At 40.0% G+C, this 20,724-nt stretch overlaps 1 protein-coding gene across 1 annotated transcript; it reads right to left on the bottom strand.

Annotated features, from left to right (window-relative positions):
- Positions 1–1,850: 1,850 nt before the first annotated feature.
- Positions 1,851–18,840, bottom strand: crabp1a (cellular retinoic acid binding protein 1a). Its single transcript, XM_061077037.1, has 4 exons — positions 18,771–18,840; positions 15,395–15,573; positions 5,248–5,361; positions 1,851–1,901 (listed from the first exon to the last, which is right to left on the bottom strand). The coding sequence occupies exons 1-4, from the start codon at positions 18,838–18,840 to the stop codon at positions 1,851–1,853; spliced, it is 414 nt and encodes a 137-aa protein (XP_060933020.1).
- Positions 18,841–20,724: the final 1,884 nt, after the last annotated feature.

The following is a 20,724-nucleotide window of genomic DNA, read 5'->3' as shown; positions in this document are numbered from 1 at the left end:
AAATTTCCACATTGCTTCGAATTCCCAACTACACAGTGCCAAAAAAATGACAAATGTCCCTGTGTTTTTCTTGTGTGTTCATGGTAGATTTATGTGACTATGCATCTTGGACACGTTAAAGTGAGTTTTCGACAGTATGGGCTCCAGTCGGTCTGATGTATAACTGCCACCCGACTCTTCTTTCTCGGTGCAGACACAAAGACATGTCTCTCGGGAGTGTCTGGGAAGATGTAGAGCGAAATGATGAACAGCAGCAAAAGTTGGGAAACTGGAACGTGATGGGCTGTCTACTGGTGTTCATCATAAATCTGGCCTTTTTCTAGATTGCTGCTAACTCTCCTGCACCTGTTATTTTGTCTTTGGGATCCAGGAGCATAAGTTCAAACGGTTCATTGCAGTAAAGCAAGGTAAAGAAACCTGCTATCTTATTGTTTGACTGAGACCCTAAACATTTTGTTCCGAGGGGAGAAACCTGTGCAGACCTGAGCCAGTGTAGCAGAGTCGGCACAAGATGTTGATCTTCCAACTCACTCAACAAAACCAACCAGTGTCACAAGCTTCTTAAGAGGAAACACAGAATATATCTGTCAACTATGTTTATATCTTCATTCAAGCCTCCATGTCCTTTATGTCCTTTTAGACAATTCATGAATGCAAAAAAGCAACTTAAATACGGAATTTGCCACGGTATCTTCCTTTCTGGTTATTCAGGTCATGGTCAGAGTGATCAATGCATCCAGTGTTACCTTCATCACTGACCTGTATCCTGGTTGTAGATGAGGGAAGTGGAGCTTTACAAGTTAAATTGGCAAAACTGATCATTTCTGTTGATGTAAAAGACGAGCTAGTGATGGGGATGTGCTCACAGTGAAGAAAAGACCAGACTCAAGCATCATGACAGCTTCAGACATGAAGGTAAACTTGGTGAGTTGCAAGGACAAATGTTCAAGGATAACTGTTTGGCAGACTTCGGGTGCCATCAAGCTGCCTTCACAATACCACGTTTTGACTGAGCCGATGTTATGCAGTAAGTTCTGTAGTGGGTGAGCTCATAGCTCATAAGCAAGAAGATCATTTGTGAGGGAGCATTTTTGCAGTCACAGAGCTTCTAGAACAAAACAAAGTAAAATTGTTATAAAGTGTCTTTTTTTTCTCCAAAGAACACATGCAGAGTCAACTACAGATAATGCACAAGATATTGAAAATAAAGGTCCAGCTTTCCCTCTGGCTTGCAAAGAAGCTACAGACATAACAAACACCATCCAACCAGACATTTCTGTGTGTGGGGTCACTGCTCACATTATTAACTTCATTTATTATGGCCCTTGGAGAATGTTGAAAAAAATAAAATAAAATATAATAGGTACAACGTTCATCACCCCTGATTTACAGAGTAAATCCACAGTTGATTTTGGAAGAGTATTACTGGACATCACTGGATCACAAGTTTTAAACAAGAAAAGCCCATAGCAATGCTTTAATTTATATATGTGTATTATCAGGAAAGAGGCTCTGATACCGTTTGTTTCATCTCTTTATTGTTTCCTGTCATCAAACATTAATACTTTATCAATGCAACGATGACTAAATCCTACGTAAACAGCTGACATCAGGGGTTGCCGATATGAACACTGAGCTATCCAGCTACGGTACTGCAGACACAATACTCACTACAAATAAACAGATTACTGAGACATTGCTATTGTATGTGGAGACTATAGCAGGCTGATGCCTGAAGATTACACAGGATACTTTGCAAATGTGTTAGCTTGACAGAGGGTGGTTGGGTTTTAAACAAGTTGTGGTGTCCAATTGGGTTTCTGCCTCGTCCTGATGAAGGTTGCAGAGCTTCATTCACGAGCGTAAACTCGTGTGCACACTACGTCATCGGCCCCGAAAGTCTGGAAGGAACAAAAACACATTTCAGGATTTTAGACCCATGATAAAGATTGGCCTTTACAGTCAGTTCAATGAGATTCACACCTCAAAGCTGTTTTTTCTTCAGCTTCTATAAACACCTATAAAATTCTATAAAATTTCTAACCCAAACTCCCGCCCACCTCACACAGTTATTGGACACAACTGTGCCTACAGATGAACGCCCTCGATTAGAGGCTGTTCCCTTTTGTACTAACTATTGGCGAAAGACTACAAAGACATGCAAAAATATTAATTGGAGAGAAAATTAATTAGGGAGACTGTGTGTGTTGTCATTTCCATTAAGTACAAACACTTAGGTCTTTAAAAGTCTTTAAACTGAAACTGATGAATGAACTACTTAAGCAAAGTTGTCGGATCACTGTGTAGTTCAAACTACACAACTTGCTGTCTTCTGATCACGGGTCTTGCGGTCATTGTGAGTTCACACTACACGGCTGACTGGCGACAGGCGCCTCACACTACATGATCTGTCACCACAGGAGTGTCTGGTCCGCTCTTATTGGCTGCAGTTTTCGATTTGATTATAGCACCAGCTCAAATATGGCAAATTGTGTAAAAACCACATTCTACTCATTTTGCCTTTTACTATGGTTCATTAACAGCACCACCTAGTTGTATAGTCTGAAATAACCTTAACTGACCACAACAGAAGTCACAAAATTCCGAAGTTCCGAAATTTTTTGGTGAGTGGAAAATCAGGCCAAAAATTGTGTAGTCAGAATTTGTTTCAAGGAAATTTGTGAATCTGAAACTTGGTTTCACGTTTGCTCAAAGGGGAAGGGAAAAGTTGACGGGCTTACTTAAAAAAATTATATTGGGGTTTGAGTTCACAGAGAAGAAAACTGTGTCACGACATCACAGACTAGATGATGGCCATCAATCTAATGTTAACCGCAATGCAAACTTTATGATGTAACCAAAAGAAAGTGCGTCATCTACGCCCCTGAGGCTTGAAGTGAGTTATCTGCTGTCATTTTCAGATTTGATCTCAGGCTGATCTGGCTCCAGAAAACCCATACGCCTCCGCCCTTCAACTTCGTTTTTTTAAAGGCTAATCCAATTAAAATGCTTATGCAAATCATATGGAAATGTGCCCCACTTACAGTGTGAACTGCCAAAGACAATCAGACCATTACTTTATGATCAATTACCCTTTGAATCTGTGATTGAGGGCTGTTTTCTGTGTCTGGGGGCTTCTTTTTGTAAACACAGGTTCAAACTGTATTTGTTTTGGTTTTTCAAGTTGCTTGCCCCAAAGCAGAGAGCTTGTCTGAGTGCAAATAAGACTAATGTCTGTGGAGAGGCTTTCAATCTTACAGGATTTTAATCATAAAGTAATTATTTTTTATCGGTATCAAGTTTTGGACGTTAATCGACTTGCAAATATGAGTATGAGCAGGTGTCTTTACACTTCACTGATGTTGTTTCCTCAATGGTGCTAGGTGTTAAGTTGTTGCAGGGGAAATATCAGAAGATCAGTCTGTTGTCTGCATTAAAAAAAGATGAGTTTTGTTTAGTTATAGTTTAATTTATGTTTCCCAAATAACAAACTTAATGTGTTATCATATCAGCACCACATGATCATAAGTATCAGGACTTAGAAAAGATCTAGAAACTGAGTCTATTCTGAGGAAAGAACCACACAGACTGTAAATTACCTCTTTTGTGGAGGAGGAAGGAAGGAGGTAGTGGTCAACTGAATATCTTTAGTTACATCTGTTTGTTATTCAACGGTGTTTCATAGTTTCTCAATGAAGGCGATTCAAGATTTTAGGTCCAATGAAACCCCTGCAAGTACAGGATCTCCTTGCTGCTTATTTCCTAACATTTCTAGTTGTTTTTTAATTTTACGAGTTTAATTTTCTTATGATATTACGACTATAATAATGTTATGAGCTTCTTCTTAAGTACGACTTTATTCTCATATCATGACTTTATTTTCGAGATCGCAGAATACATTTTTGCTACTAACACTCGGCTTCTGTGGGGAAAAAAACTGAATAAACACTTTGACACTGGACCAAAGTTAACAGCAACAGGATGAAGGATTTCAGCAGCTAATAACTATTTGAAAGCATACATGAGCATTTGAGCATTCTAATAAGACAGATTTGAAAAATTACTTTTTCACACGGTCCCATCTATCTTTAAAACTATATTTCTCCCACTTGGTTCAAACATATTTCTGGGAGTTAGAGGCGTCTTCATCCATAGAACTTGTCACTTTACTTTCTCACTGACACTGTCAATCCTGCCGTGGCCCTGCAACTAGGGCAGATGTCTCAGGTGGAAGAGGAGCAGATTTACTTGTAAGTGTTGTCATGGCAGCAAATCCAAGGTGTACGCGCTGAGAGCCAATTTAATTCTATAAATCTTCAGCATCTGTAAAAACAATATGGTGGATGAGTCTGGATCTTTTTGTCGATGGAGAAATTCAGGATTTCTATCAGCATTAGTTTGGTGAGGCGGGTGAGAGGACGGTGTGACAGCAGGGAGGAGTGAGGTGAGAAGAGCGACTCCGCTGCTTGTCACAGCTCGGCCTGATCAATCTCCGTTAGAGCATGAAAGCCTCAACCTGCACTTGCTCCTGGCTTGTTATATAAAACCCTGCAAACTTCCCTGAAACATTTTTCTGAATCTAAACCTTTTTATATTGTTTCAAGCTTTTGCCTGTTAGATATTCATCTTACGAGCACTCGAGGATAAACAAAAGCAGAGCGTGGGAGCATTGAACTTAGAGAGAGGAAAACACTCCAGTCCCTGAGAATTGTTCTCCTGGTCCGTTGATCTTGGACTGCTCCCCTGCACATCCTTCGAGGGGCTTTAGACCCATTGACTCCTATCCATATTAATCTGGCTAAATACAGCGGGTATTACTGCGATGTCAGCAAAGCAGCTCCTCTTGTTCTCCTTTCACATCTCTCTGCAGGGTGGATGAAAGCTTGGCTCCTTGGGAAACAGCCTCTCTCATTTCCTTTACGGATGAATCTCCAGGGTGACTTCATTCACTCCCTGCCTCGTTTCATTAAGCGTTTCTCAAACAGAGTACACTAGCTGCCTGAAAATCCCATTTTAACGCATGTGAAGACTCTTGAGCCTCCATGAGAACAAGCCCCATAGCAGATGAACCATACGGATAAGCTACCCATCTGTCTCTGTACTCTGGGAATGTATTGTAAACCTTTTTCTCTTTGTTGAGCATCGACCTCAGCCAGATACAAGACTTATTTCAGGGAACTTCAGAGCTTTTGTCTTTCTGTTTCATGCAGGAGGCTTCAAATAAGAAAACCTCTGCTGTGCACTCACTAGTTTGAGCTCGTCTCCGTTCAGCTCTCGGGTCCAGAATGTTTTGGGGCCATCGCCGTCCACCAGAGTCTGCTCACAGTGGATCTTGTTTTCTGACTCCCAGGTTGCGAGACTCTGCAGGGGGAGGCACAACAAGGTGGGAAGGTCAACACAATGGTCTTAGTTGTGGTAAAAAACATCATCAAGAACAGCCTGTGGGGATTACCGGGATATTTCCTGAGGGAAACCACACACGTATAACCACACACAGGGTCAGGCAGGCAGATGCAGTGGCACAGTGGCCTGCCTTGACTCTCTGCATTGAGTTTGCCTTAGATAATGACCATCAATAATAATCGTTATTGTCATAGTACAAGTACAATGACATTTTGGAGCAAGCCTGTAGATGCCTAACAGTTTAGACTAAGAAAACACAGTAAAACACTATCAAAATCTAAAAAATATATGTTTATACAATGAATTGAACATAGAGAGGCCAAAGCAGTACAGAAATAAAGAGACAGATCATGTAAATAAGTGACAGTATCGTGAAGAAGATATTACAAGTTAATAACAATCTTTCACCGTGTTTTAGACCCTGTGTGTTACCACACAGCCGCTGTCTCCCACAGACAGCACTGCTCCTGCCGGGCCATGAAATGCTGAAATGCCCTACATTAGCATAATTTAAGGAGCTAAGGAGTCCACACATCTTTGGTCATATGTTTCTGCAGCATACTTAAGGTAATATTGGTGCCATGCTTAGTCATTAATGACCAGACCGGATCTCACTGTACAAAGCAATGTGATATTATAAACCAGTGGCCTGAATGAGAGGGGGAAAAACTCATATAAATCCTCTTAGTATTTTGGCCAGTCTGGATCCCAGTCTGCTAATTCGCTTCAATAATAGTTCAAATGACTTCAACAGGATTAGTCAATCTGTGGCTCCAGGACTAATTTGTCCTGAAGTAACTGACTCAAATGGCCTTTCAGGGTTAAAACCAAGGGGACCCTGTGGCACTGCTTTGTGTTAACACACAGGAGTTATCATTTTGGTCCACTCCGGGTCTATTAACTGACGTCATGTTTCATTAGCACTGGCATACGAATTGTTCTGTTCTAGGAACAGTGAGGCATTTTGGGTACTGATACCAAGCTCTGATTTGAACTATTAAATCCAAAGCTCATTAATTATTATGTTATATCCTGTTTGTTCTGGACAAAAATTAATGTGACATTTTTTTTTACCATTGAACTAAACTAAGTTAGCCTATTACCAAGGAGGTTATGTTTTCATTGCTAAAAACTAGTGAACTGATTTTATCGGGTGGGGTATGGGCCAAGAAAGACTGGATAAACTTAGGGAGGATCCAAGATTTTTCTTCCTTGCATTCTTTAACATTGCAAGACCAGAGACCTTTATGAACATCCTGGCATATGTAGATAACTGATATCTATGACCAGATTCAATTTGGTGCAAATCCGGATAATATGCGGAATAAGCATCAAGCACAAACATCCATCATTTACATTTCAACAAAATAAAACTCAGGACAACCCAAACTTTTCCATTCACTTGCAGAAAGACTGTGCATTTGTAACGTTTTTCATTGACTATTTGTTTGATCATTTGTACACTTTTTTAAAAAGCGCCTCTATTCAGTTTTAGATGAAGCAGCAGCCTTAGTTCCTGTGAGGCAAATGTTAATCACCATATCAAAGGTAAGCAAAGCCACGATGGTTCCCTGCAGGCTGCCGTCTGCACACTTTGCCAAGAGGAACAACAGCAGGGCTTTTCTCCAGCTTTCTAAAACCCTCCTCCAGATTTCTTTTTTTCTAATAAAGCCAGAACCCCGAGGGTCAATTAGCTACGGCTCCAGTTTAGTGCTAGCATTAGTCAGCTTCTGACTTGGATGGATTTTCTCTCATGCTCTCTTCTGCACATTAACTCGTGTACAAATTCTCACACATGGTGTTCTTAAAGTAAATAACACACCAGAGCTTGTGCACACACATTTGAGACCAAGACAAACTCACCTGGCTCGTCCAAGTCATTTGTTTAACCCTGTTCGGTTTTCTGTAACATTTTACTTATCCAAGCCTCTGCTGCCTTTGGCTTTGGTTCAGTCACTGACAGACTTAAGCGTTTTCATTGCCTATCAGAAACACAAACATTGTTCCAAAAAAGCAGGAGAGCATTTCATTTCCTGCTTGGTTTATAGCTTTTGTGTTGGATTATACGACATTTCTCTCAGAGCCCAAAATAACACTCATCTCCACCCTCGGACTTATCTCTTCCCAGAGTTTGACCATATTATCTCTTTCTCATAAGTGTTTGCTCATCACTTTTCACATTCTCAGTGGCTTATGACTTACACCCTAAGGACACAAAACGTGACCTCAAATAATTTTACCAGGCGAAATAATTCAAATCTAAAAGTGTGAAGACAGTCAAGTGCCTCAAGCTGTACTTTCTTTAATAACTATTTTAGTTACTGGAACCAATCAAATCTGACCATACAATACTCATCTTCTTAAATGACCGGTTTCAATTAGAAACTTAATTTTACATTACAGACAACTTTTCCCCATAGCCTTTCTAAGTGGCAATATAGTTAGTGCCACTTTCAAAAAGATGGGATCAGCAACTCCTTGATCATAAGAGAATAGGCTATTTTCACTACTGCTCATCTTGGATATATGCTGTGGGGGTCTATTTTTGTTGTGTTTTGTTGACTCCTTGTTACTTGACACTTTTTGACTATGAACATTTTGCTTGTGTTTGGTTGTTTGTCCTTAAGTTCTCATTTTCCTGTTTTATTTTGAAATGTTGCTCCTTCTGTATCTCCAGCTTTATTTCCAGCCTTCGTCCTGTTTCCTGCCCCTATGATCGAATGCACCTGTTCCTCATGTGTTTCACCTGTGTTCCCTCAACCCTGCCTCCCCTCCTGTCTATATAAGTCTCTGTGCTTCCCTTTGTCATCTTTTGCTGTACATCATTTTTCCACGGTACATTTTGTTTCCAGGCTTCCTTCTTCTTGTTTTCCTTGTGTCACACCACCTCTGTGTTTCTGTTATTTTGTTTATCGTTGTGTTTATGTTAGTTTAGAATTTGTTTTTGGACTTTGTTTTCTTACCCTGCTTTTCTGCAAGACCCTTTGTTTTAATTAAAATACCTTTTTGTTTTGTTACCTGAACCTTGCTTCTTTGCTTTGGGTCCACCTGCTTTCTGATACACAAGCGAATTGCCATAAATCCAGTCTTAATTTTACCACATAATTGCGTGCCCGGAGAAAGATATCTTGGCGTTATTGATTTGGGGATTAGTGGATCAGCTTTCAAGGGTGGATTGTTCTTCATGTAGACATACTGAGGGGTGACGAATTAAAAAGCAATACAAATATTTTTTGTTAAGTGTTTGAGCCACATCTTCAGGTTACACTTGATTAGTTACTGGAACTGCTACATTGTTAGAAATACAAATTTCCTTTTTCAGTGTTTTTACATAATGGTGGCGGAGAATGCTGTCCCATTAGTTTTAGGGCACGATCAAAGAAGCAGAGGCCAAACATCGCCTTCCGTTCACTTCCATTCAGTGCAAGCAAGGGGGCAAATGAAACATTCACTTCTTGGGGCATGGCAAATTCATTAGCAACAATATCCATGTGGTTGACCCGCCTTGGCCGTCATTGGCTGTAGTTTTCATATTAAAGATGGAGGAGACTCTGGCTGTGTTGAACCACTTCATGATGGCGGACATGAAAATTATAGATTGCCCCAAAAAATACAGGCTGCCTGGCTGGCAGTGAGTCAGCAGACCAGCAATTCACACAAGTAGATGGAATGTGTATCAATTATGGACAACAGACCACATAAATGATTTTCCTTCACATCCTGCACTGCCCACATTCAGCTAGAGATGATGCGTATGCCTGATGATGTTCGGTTGGCCTCAGCATGTTATAATCATTTCACTGCCTTCGCATATGGGTGACAATGCCCCCAGTCTATGTTTAGATGTGATGACTTTGAAGACCATAAAATATATTTCATAAAATGTTCTTACAAACCAATCAGTGACCCCACATGCTCCATGGATGGGGCTCTGTCATCCTGTTTCTCCACTCATCAGTTCCTTTTTACATACACTTTAATCTTCTTCCTTTTGTCATTTACTGATTCTTATCTCATGTCAGAGCAAAGATAATTTTCAATGACACACGAATATTTCATAAAGTTTCAAAGTTGTGTCCCCACTTTTGTCAACACCGTCAGACATTCATCATAATGTAATCAAATCAGGCAATATGAGGGGCAGCAGTCACTCTGAAGGACCCATTTTCACATTCCACCTATAGATTGCATCTTTGGTAGACAGGGTCAAATAAGTTTTTGAAATATTTTAAATCTTGATGTTTCCTCTGTCACAACCATGAAATGTCAACTCCGTCTTCCAGTTTCTGAGATAATTGATAAGAATGTTTAGATCAATTTATTCTCCTTTCCTGAAGTAGGATCTGTTAGCATCTAGCATCACACTGAAAATAAACTGGCTGCTACATGAACTCCATTTGTTTTGTGAACAAACTGCCTATTACGTCAGATTTCCTGTCTGACGGTGGCGATTTACGGAGTTAACTTTCAATGGGAAGGCATCATTTTTTGAGTCAATTATAGAAATATATTAAGTCTATGAGGGTTTAGTTGAGGGAACATAGGGCTTACACACACATAATGGTGAAGGTACATAGACACACATAGATGTAGTTTAATTTGTCTGAGCTTAAAGTTTGGTGTTTTTTTTATCAATATTAGATCCTGTTTTGTCAAACTTCTCAAGAATCAGTGCATTATAAAATTTAATTCTTCCTCGGAATTCTACGTCACATACTTCAATTATTCTTGCCAATCAAATTCAGTTACACATGCATCTAAATGTTAGATGCTAAATGTTGGTCTCTATAGCAACAAGCAGGGTTAAAACATTCCATTTGTCTTTTTGCCCAGAAGGGATTTGCTTTATGGTATCTTAACCACTTCATCCCATGTGTTCAGCGAGACAAATATTGTATCACCCCCACAGACGGTGCTTTACTTCTCAGATGTTATTTTTCAGGAAAAATTTGACCTCAGTTACAAAATACCAATAATCTTTGTTCTAAAGTTTTGAATTCCGCCTCGCACTAAAGCCTGTCTGGTGTTTCTCTGTCGCCTCTGCGACTGACAGGAAACACCTTATCACTTCCTCCTCCTGGAAGTGCGAAGAGGAGCATGATCCCAGTGCACTCACACCTTCTGCTCTTTGCCAGCCACACATCAGTGTGTAATCCCTTTAAACATGGGGGCAGTCGGCCTCAGCCAAAACCCACTTAGGCCTTTCCTGCCCGCTGCTCCACCAACACCCCACACCCCCCTCTCAACCCACCAGCACATGTGCCAGTGTCAGTGGGCGCTGCTTCCTGCAGATTTAGCTTACAGCCACCGCCTCAATGTCTTTGCAAAAAGTAGATAAGGAATATACAATATAGATTAGAACAGTCAGAAACTATTAAGATAATGATGAATAATTAACTCTGGCTCTGAACTCCTGCACTTTAGTTTGAAAAGAAACCACTGGGAAGTTATTTGTCATAGCTTTAATATGAGCAGGTCTGGTCATTTTAGGGGATAGAATTAGACAAGTTAAAGCTGCACTCATCAATATGTTGCATGTAAGCAACACCTCAAATGACTATGCACTTTGGAAAGTGTCTACAGTAAACCACCATATCTTCCTCAGTGACACTCATCATCAGTTAGGATCCAAAGTGAGAAAGCATTTTACAGCACAATGAAACTCGTCAGCTTCTTGCAAACCGCTTTAAATGTGTGTGAATATAAAGCCAAGTCACCCTCTGATAAACTCTATGACCACATTGCATTATCAACAAAAGGAGGCGAATGCTGTGATGCTGAAGCTCCAACCTGAACAAATGTATGTGGCAAATCTGTGATGTCAACTCGACTTGTCGGCCTCATTGCAGATAAAGCCTCATGTGGCAGAGAAGCCGTCTCGCCCTGCCCACTGCCAAGCAGGCTCCAGGGCACAGACAAAAGGAGCCACGCTGTCTCCTGGGATCCAAAATAGGTCATTTCTTCTCCCTCTGACTGCAACATGGAGCTCAAAGCATGAAACAAAAGGTGGAGACAAAAATCAATATCTTTGCTTTTAGCAGTATGTGAATATGTGCCATGTTTCTTGTTAATAGATGTGAATATATATATATATATGTATGTCCAATCTCTAAGGCTGCTGCTGTCTGCATGCGTGCAATTTCATATTTTTCCATTCCCACGAAATAAATGTCCTCTCCACAAGCGAGTATCACATCTCTCTGTTGCCCAGGAATGTTTCTGCACAGAAATGTATCAGTAATAAAGAGGATAGAGGCAGGAAGTCTCCAATCCTTTCAGAAGAAAAACCTCAGGAAAGCATGTGTTGCTTTATCCAACATAGTTCTCAGACTGGTTTTTATTTGTGTGGTCTAAGCAGAGGCTGAGTAAAAGGCAATGTTTTACTCAGTGACCCTTCAGCAAGGCAGCTGTTGAAATCTGGACTGAACAGGAGTTGGTCTTGTCATGAGAATTAGATTAAATATGCTCTGACTGAAACAGCCCAAAAAGCCTGACTGACAATTTAGGAAACAAAAAGAAGTAACAAGCTAGGACCTTTTTAATTTGGTGATTTAAAGTGGTAAGTGAAGCTTGACAGATTTCACGGTGACTGTCTGCACCTCTCCATCCTGCATCTGTTATAAAACACTGCAACAGCCTCTGCAGCCGGTTCTCTGAGAGGTGTGCTCTTACAGATACTGCAGCACAGCTTGATGTATATATTTCATATTTCCTCTTCTTCAGGGAGGATACAGGCCAGTGTGAAAAACTAGTCACTAAAACGTAATATATAAAACCTCATCAGTCACCAAAGACTGTGGATTACCGACTGACAGAACATTTTCAGCAGCAGTTGACAAAAACGTGAAGGATGCTCTCGGTTGTAGGGAATTGTTTTTGAGAAATTCTTGATAATCCTCCAGTGAGGATTTGGATCAACTCTGGGTGATTCGAGATCTCGAAGAAAATCGGTTTCAGGATATTTTAAAATGCTGACTCAGTGTCTTCAGATGATAATCGTGACAATAAAAGTGTTTAATGTGTTGCAGAGAATATTTTTTTAACCTGCCTCTGTTAGTTGATACGCAACCCTTATAATTATCTGAACAATGAAAATATATAGGCTCAGTGCATTTTCTCTCAGACAGCATAACTTATGTAACACTATCTCAGCTCTGCGTGCTTCCCCTCCTGATCCGTGAGAGGACAAACCTCGATTATGTCTGAACTTGGTTTACCCGCTGTGTCCTCACTGACTCCAGCTCAGCAGATCAACCTCTGCACCAGGATTCTCATTTCCCTCAGTGAATCAGTGTCACTGTGTTTGTGCCGTGACATCATGTCTCTAAACTCTGGAGAACTGACTCCCCTCATTGTTGTGGTGCAATCAAATTGCTGAGTGAATAAACCAAATCAACAGCACATGGATCCCAAGCTTTAAAACTCAGATTCTTGTGTTTTGTGAAAGTTTATTGGGTTTATATCAAACAATAATGATTTAAATAATATTAATAAATAATTTCTAGGTTTTACTTACTGTTGCCTGAATTGTCATATGTTGCAATACGATCTATACAACAAATGTTGGTCAATATAGGAAATCTATTTTACAAAGTAAGAACCAAAATCCTGAAAGAGTAAAACCTAAATACAGGGGAGTTATGATGTTTTTTTCAGAAATTAAACAAACAGATGCTCTACTATTAGAAAATCCTGTTTATATGTCTTCACATAATCAGGATGGTCAATCGAGCTGCTTCATCTTCTGTACGTAACTAATCAAAGATGACGTAGATTAGTCTCCAAGAGAGTCTCCGCCACTTCACTGTCATAACATGTAATGTAACACCACACAGCTGCCCTTTAACCAGGGCTTCAGGTAACTTTTTTGAATTTTCCTTCATTTGTCAGAGAATGATTCCTGGATCTTGATGGAAAGTCTGGCATTTTTAGTATACCTAGAATATCTGCGCATTTTGGTGCAGATACAAAAATCCAGATAAAGTGAAATTAAATGTGGACTGTTGGGCCTTGGAAGGTATGCACTCTACTGAGTCCCATTCTAGTTGGTATTTTAATTCATAGAGAGAGCGAGAAGAGCAGATTTTGTTATGAGATTGAAATCTTATTAAACCTTGCTCCCCAAAAATAAGGAACTAAAAGATTTCAATGTATGCATCTGGCTGAGCAGGGGGCTGTGAGAAATCCCCCTCAGGGCCTGAAGAGGTTCAGAGAGAATCTCTCGTGATCCCAACCCAAGCTGCCCTTGATCCAGCTGCACAGGCGTGAGCATGATACCAATAGATGAGACTACGTGGAGTTGTTCATTTCATTGAAACTCTCAACAAAAAAAAGCACAGAGAGAGAGACCTCTGAAGAGGACACATGAAAGTAGATGTCTGCAGGTTTTAGGATTAAACAAATGTTTCATTTGCCCATGAAGGAACAGAATTAGTCACAGAAAGTAAATGTTAAGGTGGAAAAAATGTGTGTGTTTCTCTGACAGAGAAATACACCATTGTGTTCATATGTTGTACTGCTTCTTCAGGTAAAAAAAAAAACAATAAAAGAATAAGGCTACAATGTCAATACCCTTTTTTTCTTAAATCTACATTTACCAAAAAGTGAATTGTTCTCTCAATATTCGTTCATGTGGTGTTACAATAATATACAATCTTTTTGAATGTCCCTATGTTTCACTTTAGTGACTTGCAAACATTTATCTTTGACAAGCACCTACCAGACTTTTTAGCCAATACAGACATTTTTATGATTAATGTGTTTATGTTTCAAACTATTTAATATAAACATAACCCCTGATGCCCTTTTTGCTCTGTATAAATATGCAAATATTGGAAAGAGGAGTGTGTTTTAAATGCTCTAAAATAAAATGCATCTGTTTACAGCGTCCACATTTTGACTTTGGTTGTGTTACAAAGTGCACAACTTAAGTTAATGTTAGCATGGGTCTCAAATCATTGATCTTTTTTAAAAATGTATACAGACCACAAAGACGAAAATTAATGAAATGTGTCTTCATTGAAGATTTCCTTCATAGTTTCAATGTCACCATGTCTGTGATATGTGCTGTGGCGGAGAATCTTAGAATCGTAAATCTTCTCTGTACCTTTCTTCACACTGGTCATTTAATGCTTCTTATTATAGACCATAACTCATGGTTTGTCTTGAAGACAAGTGTCAGGACGTATCTGCCCGATTCCCACCAGCAATGACCATAGCAACCAATACTCTGGTGGAGGCCCTCAGGGATTACACAGACAGTGTCCGGTGGATTTGGTAAACACAGGCTTCAGGTCTCAAGATCATGCAATTACACCAGCTGTCTCCTGGTAAGACAGAGGTAGGATAAACAAGACATAAGATGTGATATGGTCAGATGAAGCATAACCTTATCTAGACCTGTAGGTATCATGTGAGTCTGTTTGGGTTTAAATGTGCTCTGCCCTCAGACAGCCTTCAGAACTGGGTGATGTTGCACTCATATGCATGTACTGCAAAGGTAATTTCTCTTTGAGGCATCAATCATTAATAAATGTTTCTTTCAAGACATCTGATGTTTCCTGAAAACATCTTCTATCATCTCACAAGATTTCCTTCATAACAACCACCTGCAATATCCAGATCTTAACTCTTCACCCTGATTCTGACTTATGGAAATACTTCATTAAATGATTATTTATATTATTAGTAGTATTATTTGCATCCCAAATTACTCACCTTACTGTAAGCTTTATCACAGTTTTCTTTGAAAGGAAGATATCTGTAATCTATGCTGTCATGTTTAAAATAGGTGTTGCATGGATGTCTGATTTTTACTCTTCTTCAAGGATGGAAAAGTGCTACATAAATAAAATTCATTATTCTGTAAACACGCAGACATGTTGCCTCGTGCTGTGGGTTTCACCTCCATGCTACATTAGAAATTCATATGATCTGATTACTGTAATTTGTCATATTTATCATATTCCACTCATGTGTGTTGTGACTCTACCTTGCACTTCCTTCCATCCACCGTCTCCTCGTTGAACTCCTGGCCAATGTGGAAGTTGATCTCGGTGGTGCGCACAGTGGTGGAGGTTTTGATGTAGAACTGCTCACCGTCCTGACGGATCTCCACGTGAGGGTTGGAGGCGGCCGCCACAGCCACCTTCCTCAGCATGGCGTTCACACCTGAGCAGGAACAACACAGGCCATAACCACAAGAGAGAACTGATACAGGGGTCACAGATATCAATATAACAAGATTCATTTAGGTATTAAAGGACAAATCTTTTTTACTGCCTCATAGTAAGTGACCATATATCACTGTGTGTAAAAGTAGCTCTGTATCAGGTATATGGTTCTTTTATTTCAAGTTGGTTTATTTAAAAAAATTAACAAACAAAGGGAACAGACAAATCAGCACAAGAAGAGGGAGGTGATGTATTGGTCAGTTGATGACATTTTTCTCTTTTCATCTTAGTGGTTTCACAATTTGCACCAAAGCAGCTTCGATCCTGTTCTTTTGTCTTTCTGCTCTCCTTTTTTACCGTGGACCCCACCCAGATTTAGACCTCTCCAGCCTCAGCCCCATAGCTTTAGGCATATGGGTATATGCTGGCTACATGTCTCTCACACTTGAAAGTTTAATTTTTGACCAAGAATGATGGAAATGTAGATGTTTCTTAAAACTGGGTGAAATCTGTGGAATTTAGTCTCTGAGGTCAGTGTGAGCAATCATTCAACACTTTGACTTGCTCTTTCTGAATCTGTTAATCAGTTGGCTTCTGGAGCTATTATTTCATTGACCTCCTCCACTAGTAGTCAGGATAAAAAGACTATAATTTTGCCAACAAGCATTTAAAGTTGAAAGGCTTTCTTGGATTTTCAGAGCAAAGGGGGAAAAAGTAAGCCATAATCAATTTTGAGAGGTTTGTTTTGAGGGGGCAACACCCAGGAATAAAACATATTGATTGAATAGTTTAAACTCTACTCCACCCATGAGGGATCATACCACATGTTTTTATAATATTAAATATTTATGTGAGCCGAGCAGTCTGCCCTCATTTCTGAAGAGATTGAAAAAAGATGGCTTTTACCAAAAATGTATTATTTCGCTTGATCTACATCCAGAATGAGTGTAAATTATATCAGACAGTGAAAGATTCGCAGTACATAGTCATACAGAAGAAAGACTTCTATTTTAACAGTAATAACCACACATCTAAGCATCTTGGATTTTTAACTTAAGTAATTATTTTATTACTTAAATTGTTTGCTAGTTTGTTACTTAGGTTATTTGTGTGCAGCATCACACAAAACCACCTGAATGAATTTCCATGAAACTTGGTGAAAGGATGTGGTATGGGTCAATGAGGAACCCATTACATTTAGTTGTGGATCCAGGAATTATTTTATCACTTGCTTTAACATTGAGTGATGGGATGTTTTTCCTTGGAGAATAGTTCATTGATTTTTATGAAAAAGTCTGACATATTTGAGGGACGAGTATTTTGTGTCTGTATAAAATTTGGTGCAGATACAAATCTGGATCTAGTGAATTTAAATGTTGTCTCATAAGGAGTTTTAATTTACATTGCATTTAAATTTACATTTTCTAGCTCAAACAACTTACAAAATCCACATTTTGGTTTAGCAGTGGAATTGAACATGAGATGTGAAGTACAGTCTTTGACCCAATGAAGACATATAAGACCCATGTGCCTGCTCTCAGACTGTGAGTCTGATCGGTTTGTACAGCTCTGTTCAGCCAGCGTGCTCCTCTGCTCTCTGGATACAACAATCCTGCAGTATGAAGTCAACTGAGTCAACAGATGCTGATGAGGATTTTGATGGAAAGTGGCGGCCCTGCGGCACCGCAATCCACGTCAGTCGCCCGTCGCAGCTCTCAATCGACGGAGCCCTTATGTAAGAGTGAATGAGCAATCTGCTGCGGCAGATGTGGTTCTTGTGCTGGTGAATGGGTGAGGTGCTGGACTCAGTTACTGATTTCTCCTTATATCAGAAGAGCAGGTGCCACATGAAACGGTGGTGGAGAGGTGCTGAATTATTTATTTTGGCAGCATTGTTTCAAAACTGACCAAATTCACAGCTTTCAGATTACAGATTTCTCAGTGACACAGGATTACAAAATTGAAAAAGGATATTTTAAGTCTTGGTATTTTAAGAAGACTTTCTAACTTTCACGGCTTGCCTGCTTCTAATTCATTGTTTCCTATCAAAGGCTGAAACGTCCTAAAATAATGGAGCACTGTAGCTATTCGTGGGGGACTATTTACAGCTTCCGATAAATATTATTTGGTATTTCAAGCACAACAGTGTTTTTGTGACTATTCAAATTAAAGCGCAGTACAGGTCACGCACACCAACAGGAACAAACTATTTCAGTCTTAAAGGAAATAGCTGTGAGGAGGATCAGCCACTTGTTTCTGTGCATCATGTTGTTGGCTTTGTTGACAATAAGAACAATGAAGCATATCAACCGTATGCAGCTTTAAAGTATGACATGGCACAGTGCATGACGGCAGGTAGGAGACTGCAGCCTCCCAGCAGCTACATTTGATCTCTAATCCTCCATTCAGAAATCCTATGTGTGGGCCGTTGAGTGCTGCAGAGATGTGCAAGTAACTAGATTGTCAATTGTTGGTCCAAAACTGTTCATTTTTCGACTCTACTTGCCCAGTTTGGGCTGAAATAGAAAAACCATTCATGTGTAAAAAGTTCTAACAATCATCTAGTTTGATGTCAACACTTCCTAGAGAGTTGCAGAAGCTGCTTGCTGCACTCCCAGTGGGACTTCTCTCTTGAGATGTCCAAATCCTTCTAAAGACCCCCAGCTCCTCGCCGTGCCCTCCCTGTTTCAGCGCCCCGGCCCGACGAAAACACTGAAACACAATTGAATGACCCAGTTAAACGTTTCTAAACCCATCACAAACATCAGTCAAGACCAAGATGGGAGAGAGAGTGAGAAAAGATGGGACACAAGGGAACAACGCTGGGCTCCAGCGACCTCCCTGGCATTGCTAATGCATGCCCTACTTAAATGCTTTACATGAATAATGTTGTGCCCCCTCTCCCCTCCTCTCTTCATATAACAATACCATGTCTGTTTAGGCTGGAATTCAGCATCCAGTGTTTCATATCTCCTGTAAATCCTGCAGCACCTCCCCAAGAAACCCTTGCCTCCTTTTCCCAGGGAGCTTCTCCCAACAATGAGATGTTGTTGGGAGTCAGGCATGCCAAGCCCAAATAACAAAAAAAGACTCTTTCTATGTGGGCATGATGGATAGTCAAACCTCACGCCGGGATGCAGTGCTGTCTGTGGAGGGGAGGGAGGAGAGGGTGAGAAGAGACAGCAGAGGGCTTACCCAGGGCTTTGAGAAGTTCATCAAATTTCTCACTCCTCTTCATCTTCCAGGTGCCGGCAAAGTTAGACATGTCTGCGGCGGCTGATTTAAGGGCTGCAGAAGGAACCTGTTCCACGCTCTGACGTCTCCCTCTCGCTTTCTTCTCTCCTCTCTTTCTCTCTTTGACTCTTTCTCACCCTCCTCCTCCTCCTTCTTCCCTATGTGCTCCTGTCTCCTGTGCTCTGGGCTCAGCCTCTCGTTCACACTGTTACACCCAAGTGTCTCACTGGGTCTGCTTTTTACTTATTTATTCACACAGTCGCTCACACACACTCCACCTCCTCTTGGTCGGTGTGTCTCACTGTGCTGGCTTCAGTCTTGTCTTCAGCTCCTTTATAGCTACTGTGTGTGATGGGAGTCGGAGGAGGTCCCGCCCCCTGAAAAGCTTTGTCCCGTTAATACAGTAGAGCAGGACTGACGTAGACGCTCGCTCTGGGAATCAAACCGGCTGAATTCATCCTTTCAATGGATTTACAGAGCTTCCATTTGGCATCTACTTGATGATAAATAGTCATTTGATTGGTGGTTTTTGATTGGAGGTTAGCGTTCATTGTCACTGACATCCTTTACCAAGATGAAAATTCAAAGGATTCAAAAAGCTTTTTTTGTCATAATAGAAAAATAGGATGCTCTATTTTTGAAAAGCAAAACATTGTTATTTTGTTCATAGTTAGTATTTCAGAAACAAAAGTTTGTTAAACTTTGAAAACTTCATGCATCATGTATTCATGCATCCTTCTTCTGCAAATAACTCCAAATGATTTAAGATAAGTAGATTTTCTGTTCTGCTGTTCCTCTGTTTTGTTCTCTACCTTCTGTTGGTTTAATACGGGCAAGATATTAAAAGTTGCATTAGACCCCGGTCACAGCAATGGTTGATAACAAGTAATTATCCATTTAGTAATGACATTAACCAGGAAATGTGTATTTGCTATGCACCATTTTATATTGTGTTATATGTACTACAATGTGAAGTGTATTTATTTCCCTCTGGTCTTTCAGTTCAGTCAACATTAGCCTCAAACCAAAGCTGAACCACAGAAGTGAATCAAAGCGATGGTTTATTGCACTGATAATGAATCATCTCCATGTCTCCTTGTTCATTTCCCTCCGGTCTTTTTCAGAAACTTGTTTACTCATTATAAATACATCAAATTGTATTCATTATGTATTAGTCTGCATTTTTAAATAATGTGGGAAACACTGTTTCACACACATTTGTTTTTTTACACTGCTGAGTACCAATGAGATTTGGAGTTGTATAATCAACAGTAAGAAAACCACAGTTGAGATACCCTTGAGCAAGTTTTTTAACCAACCTGCCTTAGGTGAGCTGCTTGTACAAAACCGAATGATTAATTATGTATCATGAACATAAATGGCTGCAAACTGGTGAAGGGAACCTGAGCTTTGTTTTGATCTAATTATTATTACTATTATTATAATTAAAATGATCGATTGTGTTAAACTTGAGTGGGGAGGAAGCGCTCCACAACATTATTCATATTGTCTTGAGAACCTTCCCAACCCTACCGCAGCCTCTTAGTCAATATATAAATACAGCAGATATAGTGAAAACACAGGCCTTGAATGACTCAGGCTTTACCACAACAGAGAATGAATTTTAAAGCAAGACTAGATTCAACTCTGGGTCATTAGTTTTCATGATAACACCACACATAATTCACTATTTATTATTGATGTATACCTATATTTAAGCCAGTGATACTGACCAACAGCACATCCTTTGTTTTGGAACAAATAATGGTTACTCTTTTAATTATATTACATTACCAGACTTGATTATTGTAACTCCTTATTATCGGGCTCTAAGTCTTTAAAGACTCTGCAGCTTGTCCAAGCTGCTGCAGCACGTGTCCTGACAGGAACCGGGAAAATGTCACCTGTATTAGTT

The sequence above is a fragment of the Limanda limanda genome, chromosome 8 (genome assembly GCF_963576545.1).
Source record: "Limanda limanda chromosome 8, fLimLim1.1, whole genome shotgun sequence".
Classification (NCBI taxonomy): Eukaryota; Metazoa; Chordata; class Actinopteri; order Pleuronectiformes; family Pleuronectidae; genus Limanda; species Limanda limanda.
Note: the sequence above shows the minus strand (reverse complement) of the source record. Positions and strands in the feature narration are given on the sequence as shown.

Bases quoted from the DNA above. Each gene is read 5' to 3' on its own strand.
- crabp1a (XM_061077037.1), bottom strand. From the start codon at position 18,840: ATGTCTAACTTTGCCGGCACCTGGAAGATGAAGAGGAGTGAGAAATTT. The intron at 15,574-18,770 runs GTAAGCCCTCTG...GTTCCTGCTCAG, and splicing joins TGAACTTCTCAAAGCCCTGG to GTGTGAACGCCATGCTGAGG. The intron at 1,902-5,247 runs GTGAGTGCACAG...TGTTCCTTCCAG, and splicing joins ACGGAGACGAGCTCAAACTA to ACTTTCGGGGCCGATGACGT.